Source organism: Nerophis lumbriciformis, linkage group LG11 (assembly GCF_033978685.3).
Source record: "Nerophis lumbriciformis linkage group LG11, RoL_Nlum_v2.1, whole genome shotgun sequence".
In the NCBI taxonomy this organism is placed as follows: domain Eukaryota; kingdom Metazoa; phylum Chordata; class Actinopteri; order Syngnathiformes; family Syngnathidae; genus Nerophis; species Nerophis lumbriciformis.
In genome coordinates, this window is record NC_084558.2 from 33757487 (window position 1) to 33769882 (window position 12396).

General features: G+C 41.8%; 1 protein-coding gene across 1 annotated transcript; it reads left to right on the forward strand.

The window, feature by feature from the left end:
* The first annotated feature begins 1654 nt into the window (after window positions 1-1654).
* Window positions 1655-11873, forward strand: LOC140679148 (uncharacterized). Its single transcript, XM_072914118.1, has 2 exons — window positions 1655-2534; window positions 11805-11873. Exon 1 carries the CDS (start codon window positions 1754-1756, stop codon window positions 2519-2521), a length of 768 nt encoding a protein of 255 aa, XP_072770219.1. The 5' UTR covers window positions 1655-1753; the 3' UTR covers window positions 2522-2534; window positions 11805-11873.
* The last annotated feature ends 523 nt before the right edge of the window (window positions 11874-12396 follow it).

A 12396-nucleotide genomic window follows, 5' to 3' on the forward strand; every position in this document is an offset into this window, starting at 1 on the left:
AATGGCTAATAATGCCTGGAGAAATGTATATTTTTAACTTTTACAGGAAAAAAAAAAATGTTTTGTAAGGTTTGTAAAGACACAACTTTTTTTTTTGTACTCAATATGACAGTATAACTGTCATACTAAAAGTAAAAAAAAATTATAAACATGTCTCCAAAACCAAACATGCATTATGTCTAAAAATGCCTGTAATATTGTATTCATGTGAGTTTAACTAGAATTAGTTGTTTTTGTAAGGTTTGCAAATATAAAATATTGGTTTTACTCACTATGACAGTATACTGTCACATTCAATCTGACAGTTATTTAAACATAACTCCTAAACCACACATGCTAAATGGCTAATAATGCCTGGATAAATGTACCTTTGTGAGTTTAAATGGGGAAACACATATTTTGTAAGGTTTGTAAAGACACAAGTTTTTTTTTTTTACTCCATATGACAGTATAACTGTCATACTAAATGTAAAAGTAATATAAACATAACTCCAAAACCAAACATGCATTATGTCTAAAAATGCCTATAATATTGTATCCATGTGAGTTTTAGTAGAATCAGTTGTTTTTGTAAGGTTTGCAAATACAAAATTTTGGTTTTACTCACTATGACAGTATCTGTCACATTCAATCTGACAGTTATTTAAACATAATTTCCAAACCACAGATGCAAAATGGCTAATAATGCCTGGAGAAATGTATTTTTGTGAGTTTTCTGGAAAAAAAATATTTTGTAAGGTTTGTATAGACACAAGTTAGTTTTGTTTTACTCAATATGATGGTATAACTGTCTTACTAAATTTGAAAGTTATATAAACATAATTCCAAAACCAAACATGCAATCCATCTAAAAATGCCTGTACTATTGAATCTATGTGAGTTTTACTAGAATCAGGTATTTTGTTAAGGTTTACAAATACAAAAATTTGGTTTTACTCATAATGACAGTATAACTGCCACACGCAATATGACAGTTATTTAAATATAACTCCTAAACCTCACATGCAAAATGGCTAATAATACCTGGAAAAATGTATCTTAGTGAGTTTTACTGGAAAAAAAAATATTTTGTAAGGTTTGTAAAGACACAAGTTATTTATTTTTTTTACTCAATATGACAGTATTGTTGCCATACTAAATGTAAAAGTTATATAATTATAATTCCAAAACCAAACATGCATTATGTCTAAAAATGCCTGTAATATTGTATCCATGTGAGTTTTACTAGAATCAGTTGTTTTTGTAAGGTTTGCAAATACAAAATATTGGTTTTACTCACTATGACAGTATACTGTCACATTCAATCTGACAGTTATTTAAACATAAACACATGGAAAATGACTAATAATGCCTGGAAAATAGTATCTCTTTGAATTTTACTGGAAAAAAAATATTTTGTAAGTTTTGTAAAAACACAAGCTAGTTTTTTTTACTCAATATGAAAGTACAACTGTCATCCTAAATATGAAAGTTATATAAACATAATTCCAAAACCAAACATGCATTATGTCTAAAAAGGCTTGATGATGAGCATGAGAGGAATGCGTCAGTAATGCTGTAGTCTGGATGCGTCAGTAATGCTGTAGTCTCGCGAGAGAGAGCGTACGTGACGCGGGAAAACAAATAGAATGAAGTGGCACACGCAGCTGCCAAACAATTCTGATTCATTCAGAAAATAAAGCAAATAAAACTTAAATATCAAAATCTGGAGGCACTTGAAGGCTACATCGAAGAGTGCTACGATCGTCTCGTCATGGGGAAACCATCTAAGACGCCAACGTCTAAAAGAAGCCGCCCGGAGGACTCACCTGGCCATGTGTCACCACCGGGCACAAACTTCACCGACATCCTGGATTCCATCGACAAAAGGCTGACTTGTTTGGATGGCCGCCTCGCACTTGTCGAGGTGCTCCACAAGGAATTCCAAGCCATCCGAGAGAGTTTGGAATTCGGACAACAGCAGGTCATTTCTCTCGCCAAGGAGAACGCCGCTCTTCGTGAGTCCGTAAAATCCCTCACCGACGGAGTGACGCAACTCACTCGAGAAAACATCAGCATGAAGGAGACGATGTTGGACCTCCAGGCGAGAAGCATGAGGGACAATCTGGTCTTCGCGGGAATACCGGAAAAGACCGAGGAAGATCCAGAGGAAACCATCAAGTCCTTCATGGAACACCAGCTCAAGATTCCAGCGGACACCATCAGGAACATCACCTTCCATCGCGTCCACCGGCTTGGAGCCAAAAAGCCGGAGAACAGGAGGCCGAGACCCATCGTGGCCAAATTCGAACACTTCAAGCAGAAGGAGCGGGTGAGGAACCAGGGCCGAGAGCTGAAAGGATCCAACTTCAGCATCAACGACCAGTTTCCAAAGGAAATTCTCGACAGGCGCCGCCATCTGTTCCCGCTTCGCAAGAAGTTTATCACCGAAGGATGCCGTGCAGTCATCGCGGTGGATAAACTTTTCATCAACGGCCAACTTTACCGTGATCCAGAAGCCACGCCGTGGCTGTATTATTAGCGTCTGAAACACGGTAAATGTTGTATTTTTTTTTTGTTTTGTTATTCCATTATGCTTCAATCCCTCTCTTTTTTTCCCCCCTCTTGCTCACAATACACCTGTGCGTCACATAGCGCTCACGTAAACACCATACGCTCTCTCTCTCTCTTTCTTTCGGTAAACCAACATGTTTACTATTTTACTTTCTTGTTTTCCTTTTTATGTCACTTATTTCACTACCTGTTTAATCCACCACTTTCTTCTTTTCTTTTTATGTTATGCTTTTTGTTTTGTTTTTCTCTTTCTATTTCTCCACCTGTTGTGTGTCCCCTTGTTGTCATCAGCATTTACACTCACAGCTAATACATGCACAACTATACACACTCTGCACACCTACATATATGCATGATAGGTTTACATTTAGACACAGACATGCATTATTTACACATAAAGTACACACATACATCCACACACTTAGTTACAGTCTAGTTTAGTATGTCCACTATACAGTTTGTCACTTGGAATGTGCGTGGTGTCGGGTCAAAGGAAAAAAATATAAAAATTCTTAATCATTTGAAGAGCATGCAAGCAGACATTGCTTTACTACAAGAGACTCACCTCTCCAAGTCCGATACCTCAAAACTGCATTCATCGCAATACCCACACACATACCTTGCTAGTTACAACTCCAAACAGAGAGGCGTAGCCATTCTCATAAGTAGAAAGGTCAACTTTACAGTTCATAACTCCATTACTGACATAGAGGGAAGATACATCATTCTTAATATTTCTATTGACGGGAGAAACTTATGTATCGCCAACATTTATGGTCCAAATGTTGATGACCCCTCCTTTTTTCACACTTTCTTCTCTTCACGTTCTCCTCACTCAAACCACTGCTTGATTCTAGGAGGGGACCTCAACTTAGTATTTAATCCAAATATAGATCGGTCCAGAGTGACTGGGAGTCACCGTGAGTCTCAGTCAGTGGTAATACTTAAGCAATATATGAAGGATTATGGTCTTTGCGATGCCTGGCGTTCTTATCACCGCACTCTTAGGGAATACACTTATTTTTCTCCAGTTCACCACTCATTCTCTCGCATTGATTACTTTTTAACTAGTAGCTCAATTTTATCTGACATCTCAAACATTCACATCCATCCTATCATCATCAGTGACCATGCACCTGTCTCACTTTCCCTCACCAACAAAACTATCACTGCACCTATCAAACAATGGAGACTTAATACATCATTACTAAAGGACCCAGACTTCCTAAACTATTTTGAGAAAGAATGGACAGATTTTTTAGATTTTAATGATCAACCAGAAATCACGGCGTGCGTTCTCTGGGAGACGGCAAAAGTAGTTATGCGAGGAAAAATTATTTCTTATTCATCATACAAGAAAAAAAAGGAACGTTTACTAGAGCAGGAACTTGAAAATGAAATAAAAATATTAGAATTAGCTTATGCGAATTCACAACATGATCACACTCTGAACAAACTGAGAAAACTCAAATTAGATTTAAGAGAAATAATTGATAAGAAAAGTCAATTCCTGCTCCAGAGGTTACGCTTAGAAAAATTTGAACATGACAATAAACCAAGCAAATATTTGGCTAACCAACTAAAATTAAACAAAGAAAAAAACTCTATACCATCCATCAAGGATTCAGCTGGGAACATTACACACGTTCCTGAGGAAATTAACTCCATCTTTAGAGACTTTTACAGAAACTTGTATACACCCCAGATTGACCCATCTCTTTCAGACATTGAGACATTTCTCAATGGTATAGACTTACCTAAATTGAATACAAGGCAGGTATCAAATTTAGATCTTGCTATTTCTGTAGGCGAACTACACGATGCTCTTCAACAGATGCCAAACAATAAAGCACCAGGGCCTGATGGGTTCCCTGTGGAGTTCTACAAAACATTCTGGTCACTGCTAGCTCCGATATTTACGAAAATGGCTTTAGAGATTAAAGAAAACTCATTCCTTCCTCCAAATATGAACTCTGCCACGATCAGTCTCTTGCTAAAACCTGATAAAGACCCAACACTTCCATCCAGTTACCGGCCAATCTCCCTGATTAATGCTGATCTTAAAATTATCTGCAAAGTATTAGCTCAAAGATTAGAAAAAGTCACTCCATATATAGTACATCCTGATCAAACAGGCTTCATCAAAGAGAGACAATCGGCCAACAATGTTCGCCGTCTACTCAATGTGATAGACTATTCTGTTATTCATAATCTAAAAACAGCTGTTGTTTCATTAGATGCTGAAAAAGCATTTGATAGAGTGAACTGGAATTTTCTTCTAGCTACTCTACAGAAATTTGGATTTGGAGACTCATTTATAGAATGGTTAAGGTCCTATATAGTTTTCCTACAGCTTCGGTTAGAACGAACAGCCAAATATCTCCAAGGTTTAATCTTATGAGGGGCACAAGGCAAGGGTGTCCACTTTCTCCGTCACTGTTTGCTATATTTATTGAACCTCTTGCAACCGCTATTCGACAGCATGCAAATATTAAAGGCATCCATACCGCAACCGTTCATCATAAAATAAGCCTTTATGCTGATGATGTATTACTTTTCTTACAAAATCCACATTCTTCTCTTCAAGATACAATCTCACTTATCAATAAATTCAGTTCTATTTCAGATTACTCTATCAACTGGTCCAAATCTACTGTGTTACCAATTAATTTTGACTTTCAGAGCACCTCATCGATTCCACTGCATAAAGGGAACATTAAATACCTGGGAATCAATATTTCCTCCACATTGTCAGATCTGAATTGCTTGAATTACTCCCCAATCTTAAAATCGATTGAGGATGATCTGGCGCGTTGGAAAACACTGCCAATCTCACTTATGGGAAGGGTTTCTACCGTGAAAATGATGGTCTTGCCTAGGGTTAATTATCGATTTTCAATGATTCCAACCAAACCTTCTCAAATCTGGTTTAAGTCACTAGACTCACACATCAATCAGTTTCTTTGGAAGAGTAAACCAGCACGAATCAGCCTTAAAACTTTACAAAAACCCAAAGAACATGGGGGTCTAGAACTCCCAAACTTTTCCTATTATTTCCTTGCAAATAAACTACAATATATATTAAAATGGATCAATCCCACTTTATTAGATAGTTTATGGTTAGAGATTGAACAATCACTTAGCCAGGAGATCCCAATTTCTAACTTGCCCTTTATTAGCCAAATTCTCCGAAAACACAACTGCTTTAAAAGTATTAATATACGCACTACCTTAACAGCTTGGTGGGAGTTTTTGAAAATAACTGGGTCCCCGCTCACTCCATGCCAATTTACGCCTATTTGGAATAATCCTGATTTTCTTTTAAACAAGAAGCCATTGAACTTTCCAACATGGTATGATAAGGGAGTCGGATGCCTTGGGGATATCATCAATGCAAACGGTTTTATCTCTTTTAAAAGTTTAATAATACAATATGCAATCAATCCTAATAAATTTCTAGAATATATACAAATCAAATCTGTAATCAGCACAAGATTCAACAAAACAACATGGGAAAGTAATCCTACGACCGTTAAATTCTTCAAAACATCTGCCCCCAAAGCTTTATCCAAATTATATGCTCTCTTATCAAAAATAGATAACACAATAAGTATTCCAACTTCTAAATGGCACTCAGATGTATCAACAAGCTGTGACCCAGAATTCTGGAAACAAATATGCCTCAATACTACTCGTTTGATTAAGAATCCAAATGTACGACTGATTCAGCTCAAAATACTTTACAGAATACATTACACCGGTCTAAGAATGTATAAAATGGGTTTAGCTGACTCTAACATCTGTGTACACTGCTCAGATAATAAGATAGATAATTACTTGCATTCAATGTGGTCCTGTGCTCCCGTGAGTTAACTTTTGGCTTGGAGAGAACCTATCATTAGCGTTAGAGATTCCTATTCCCATCTCCCCCGCACTCTGCCTGTTGGGTGATCTCTCCGCAACTGATCTTGATATAAACAAAACATACCTCCTTATAAATGCGTTAGGCATCGCCAAGAAAACTATTCTCATAAATTGGAAATCAAAAAATAATTTATGTATAAACCTTTACAAAAACATTTTATTAGATTATGTAGTTATGGAAAGAATGTCTGCTGAATCAAACCAACAACTGACAGAATTCCGATCTCTTTGGGCACCGCTAATTAATTTTCTGACCTGACTCCCTTGGGGGCCGGGGCTGGGGCTCTGTCCCGGGGGTCTTGCTCTGTGGGTGGGGGGTCCTGGGTGCCGGGGGGGCCGTGTGCCGCGAGGTCGGGTGGGCCTGGGGTGTGTTTCCTGGTTCCGGCCTGGCGGGCCGATCCGTGGGTGGTCTGGTGGCTGGGGGTGGGTGGAGGTGCCTGGGCGGGTGTTGGGGTGCGGGTGGGGCTGTGGGCGGCCGCCTTGGGTTGGTTGGGGGGGCTGTCCCTCCCGTGGGTGGTTGGGCGGGGGGTTGCGCCCGTGGGGCTGGGGTCTTGCCGCTGTCGGGCGGGGGTCGGCTCGTGCCCCTCTGGCTCCGGGTGTCCGTGGGCTTCCTCCTTCCCCTGGGGCACGGGGCGGGGTCTGCCCGGGGTCGCCCTGCGCTGCGGCTGTGCGGGCCTGCCTGGTGCCGGGTTGGGGGGACTGCTTGCCTCCCTTGTTGGGGCCCCGGCGGTGCTGCCCGACTGCCCTGCGGGAGTCCCCCTCCTGTGTTTTACTCTGCCCTTATTTTTTTATTTATTTTATTTATTTATTTTAATTTATTTTATGTGTATATATATATATATATATATATATATATATATATATATATATATATATATATGTATGTATGTGTATATATGTATATGTATGTATGTATATATGTATGTATGTATGAATGTATGTATGTATGTATGTATGTATGTGTATGTATGTGTATATATATATATGTATGTGTGTATGTATATATATATATATATATATATATATATATATATATTATTATTATTATTATTATTTATTTATTTTTTTAAATATATTTAACTTATTCTGTTAAATTATATATGGGTACGCGTGTATGTGGGTGTGTGTACGTTTGTATATATGTATGGTGAAATCTGTGTGTGTGTATGTATGTAGGTACATATGTATGTGTCGCTGCCCCGGTGTGCATTGCTGATCGCGGCGCCGGGTCTGCTGAGGTGCCGTGGCATGCCGGCTGTGGGCGCAGGGCTGGGCCCTTATGGCTTTTTGCTGGATGGGATGCCTTGTGGGTGGTGGGCGGGGGGGGGGCCTGGACGTGCGGGAGGGGCTGCGGGGTTTGGTGGCGTTGGGCACTGTTGGCGACCAGGCCTCTTGTTTATTTTTATTTATTTTATTTTATTTAAAGGGTTTATTTTTATTTTATTTTTCTTTTTTTCTTTTCTTTCTATTTTTTTTAATTTTTTGTTTATTTATTTTTTATTTTTTTTTGTGTGTGTTGTGTATGTATGTGTTTGTGTATATGTGGGCTTATGTATATGTGTGTGGGTGTATTAATGTGTATATATGTGTGGATGTGTATGTTTATATGTATATGCATGCGTGTGTATATGTGTGTATGTGTATGTATATGCATATATGTATGTGTGTATGCATGTGTATATGAATGTGTAGGTGTGTGCATGGGTGTGGATGTCCGGTGGCTCAATTGGCCTGGCTGTGGATGAGTTGGGGTAGGTGGGTTGGTGGCCTCGGTGGTGGCCGGGGGTGTGCGTTGTTGTGGTTTACGGGGTCGGTCGCTTTTTTGTTTTGGTTTCGGCGGCCGCGGGTGTTTACGCTGCGGACGGGCGGTGGTGGTGATGGTTGCTGCGGTGATACCAGCGGTTGGCATCGCTGTGTTGGGTTGGAGTGGTTGGGGGACTGTGGCTGGTGTCTGTGCGCTTGTGGGGTTGTGGGGCTGGCTGGCGTTGGCTTGCCGGCTGGTTTGGGGGCTGGCGGGCGGACGGGATGCATTGGCTTCTTCCCCCGTTGGGGGGCTCCTTCCCCTGGCCGGGACTCGTATGGGCACGTTGCTGTGTGGATGGCCGGGATGCGGTGTTTGCATTGGGCGTGGGGGCTGTGCGGTTTCTCTGCGTTTGGTTGCCGGTATGGGCTCTGCAGGGTTGGGTTGGGGCAGGCGGGGGCTGGCTTTGTTTGGCGGGGGGAGGGGCTCGCGTGGCGTCACGTTAAAGTGGTCTGGTGTGGGTCACGGGCTGTGGCGGGGGGTGGCGGCCTCCTGGCCGTAGTTCCTGGTTGTCGGCCGCGTGGACTGGGGGGATGTCCGGGCCCTCTACTCCTCCTACTTATAGCGCACACAGTCACACATATATAGAACTTTGGGGATTGTCCTGCGGGGAGGCATGGCGGGGGGTTGAGGATGCCTCCAATGGGGCTCCAGTCCTCCTGTCTTGTCCCCTGCTCGTCCATCCCTCAATCTTAGCTACATATTAGACACTTAGGTTTTGGGGGGCTTGGTTTGGTTGGGACCCACCATGACCTTGATGTCCCCCAATTTTAATCGCATTATTAGTTCCCACAAGCATACATATCTCACTCACGCTACAGTACACACATCAATAGGGACTGGAGGTCGGCTGTAACGGCTGACCTCCTAATTTTAAATACACAGTAGACACTCTGGGGGCCTTGTACACATGCATGGGGGGTTTGGGGTTCGGCGCACCCCTCATTGCCTCGTCGGCCGGCGGGGACTGCGGTCTGGTGGCCTGCCAGGCTTTTATTCATTTATCATTGTTATATATATATTTTTATTTTTAATGTATTTATTATTTTTATTTTTATTATTTACTTATTTTTATTTTATTTTATTTTTTAAATTTTATTTTTTATTTTATTTTATTTTTTTATTTTTTATTTTTTTTAATGTTATTATTTATTTGTGTGTGGCGTCGCGCGGGTCTCACTTCCTGTTGGATGGGGTCCGTGCCCGTGTGGCCCGACCTTGCGCTGTGGGGTCTCGGTTGGTGACTTGGTGTGGTGGCGGCGCAGCCCCCGTGTCTGGTCTGGATGCTGTGTCTCGGTTGTTTGGGCGGTGGTGTGTTTGTGCGGGTTTGGGTTGGGGTGGGGGGCCTTTTGGTTGGGGGGGTTGTTGGTGTCTCTTGTTTGCGTGTTGGCGTTCGGGCTGACCGGCGGGCTGGCGCCGGCTGGTCTCCGTGGCCCTGGTGGCGTGTGGTTGCTGGTCGCAGTTTTTTTTGGATCGCTTTGATTTGATTGGCTGGTGCTGGCTGTCTGGGGTTATTGCGGCTGCTGTTTCTGCTGCCGTTTGTTTGTGGTGTGGGCGCCCGTGGCTGCTGGGTCTGGTGCAGGGGTGTGGCTGATGTTGTGACTGGTGGCAGTGCGCGCGCGTGATGGCTGTCGGGGCTGACGAACTGTGTATATGTATGTATATGTGTGTGTATGTATGTATGTTTATATATGTGTATGTGTACATATGTGTATGTATATGTATATATGTGTATGTGTGGGTATGTATACGTGTATGTGTATGTATATATGTATGTATGTATGTATATTTCTGGGGGTACGCTCTGGGCCTGCCTGTCAGACGGGGGTCGACGCCTCAGGCTACTGCATCCGAACTGCGTGTCTGGAGCTCCTGGGTCCCGCTGTCCATCCCTTCCGGGTGCCCGTCTTGGTTGGGGCCTGTTGGGCCTAGTCCCTGCGTCTATTGTGGTAGCTTGGTGCTGCAAGGTATTCCGAGGTGCTGCGAGTCGGCCAGTTGCTGGGGTAGTGACCTTGTTTGTCAGCATGTCTGTGATCTTCTTTTAATTCTTTTTTTTTTAAATTAATTAATTAATTAATTTATTTATTTATTTATTTTTTAATATATTTTATTAATATTATTTTTTTATTTTTTCCCCTCCCTCAGGGGGGGGGCTCGGCGGGGCGGTTGCTGGTTGTTCCATCTCCATCGTTGGGGTCCCTGCGGGTGGGGTGGGTGGTTCCCGTGGCCCTGTGCCTGGGTGGTCCTGCGGCGGCCGGTTTGGGTGGGGTGGCCGGGGGATGGCCTCGCCGCGCTCTCCGGGGGTGGGGGGTGGGCTCGTGGGGGCCCGGTTGCCGGTGGGGCGGGGGCGGTCTTCCCGTCCGGTTGCGGGGAGTCTCTGGGTCCCTCGGGCGGGGCGTCTCGCCTTTCTGCCCGTGTGGGGTGTGGTCTCTCGCTGGCTTGGGGTCTGGCTATCCCCTGCTTTTCTCGTTCCCTGTCCTCTGCCGGGTGCGTCTGTCTGCGGCCTGCTGCTGGCCCTTGTGGGCGGTACGGTGGGTCGGGCTCTGGGGTTCCTGTCGCTGGCCGGCTTGGCTGCGTGGGGGCGGTGGTCCCTGGTTCCCTGGGCACCACGCCTCCTGTTTGTGGGTTGGGCTCTCGGGGGTGATGGGGCCGTGCTCTGGCTCCCACGCACTCTGGGAGTCGAATGTATTGTACATGCAAATTCACATATGCTCACATACGTACATAGGTACCTACGCTCCCACATACATACACAAATACAGTACATATTTACCTACCTATTGTTCGTACATCCACACGCACATTCAATATACAAACATACACATACACATACTGTACATATACATTCACTGTACAAACACATATACACATTCTGTACATATACATTCATTGTACAAACACATATACACATTCTGTACATATACAAGTACATATGCATACTTACACTCATGCACATAATCACGTTTCATCAAACATATATTAACGTTGTTGCCCTAGGGTAAACTGGGTGTAACACATGGCACACTGACAAAGCTTAACCTATTGTGACTATAACAATCTACAAGGTTAATGTAGGTTGCTTCTCTTTCTCCCCCTCCATTTTTCTGCATTCTTTCGTATCTCAAGTTATCATTACGTATATGTATTGTTGCATTTAAACAACTGTATTGTTGATAATAAAGGTAAATTATTGGTATTGTTCATTATCAATAGCGCTATTTCTATTGGTATTTGTATTGATCCATTTGTAGTGTAATAATGCTCATTGTCATTTCTGTATTATTTTTTATTTTTTGCTAACTGCTTATTTGCTATTACTTTTACCATCATATTTGTACATGTCATATTTGCTGATGTTGCTCTATTGTTGTTGTTGTTGTTGTTTGCTGTTGTTGTTTTTGTCTCTCTGTCTAATCCCCCTCTTGTCCCCACAATTTCCCCCTCTGTCTTCTTTTTTTTTCTCTTTCTATCCCCTCCTGCTCCGGCCCGGCTGCACTAAATGATAATATAAATACATTTAATAAAGTCAAATACAAATAAGGCAACAAGAGAAGTATCCTACACTTCTCTTTTGTAAAGTAAATCTGAACAGCCGACATGGGCATCTACATCAACTATATGATTTGCCTGAGAAGCTGGACAGGACATAAAAAAAAAAATAAAAAAAAAAAAATAAAATAAAAAATTAAAAAAAAAAAAAATAAATAAAAAGGCTTGTAATATTGTATGTATGTGAGTTTTACTACAATCAGGTATTTTGGTAAGGTTTACAAATACAAAAATTAAGTTTTGCTCATAATGACAGTATAACTGCCACATGCAATATGACAGTTATGTAAACATAACTCCTAAACCACTCATGCAAAATGGTTATTAATGCCTGAAAAAATAGTTTTTTAACTCCTAAACCACACATGCTAGATGGCTAATAATGCCTAGGGGAAAGGAATCTTTGTGACTTTTACTGGAAAAAAAGAATTTTTAATGTTTATAAAGACACAAGTTAGTTGTTTTTTTTACTCAATATGATGGTATAACTGTCATACTAAATATAAAAGTTATATAAACATAACTCCAAAACCAAACATGCATTATGTCTGAAAATTACTGTTATATTG

Excerpts from the sequence above, each read along its gene's own strand:
- LOC140679148 (XM_072914118.1), top strand. The coding sequence starts at position 1,754 with ATGGGGAAACCATCTAAGACGCCAACGTCTAAAAGAAGCCGCCCGGAG.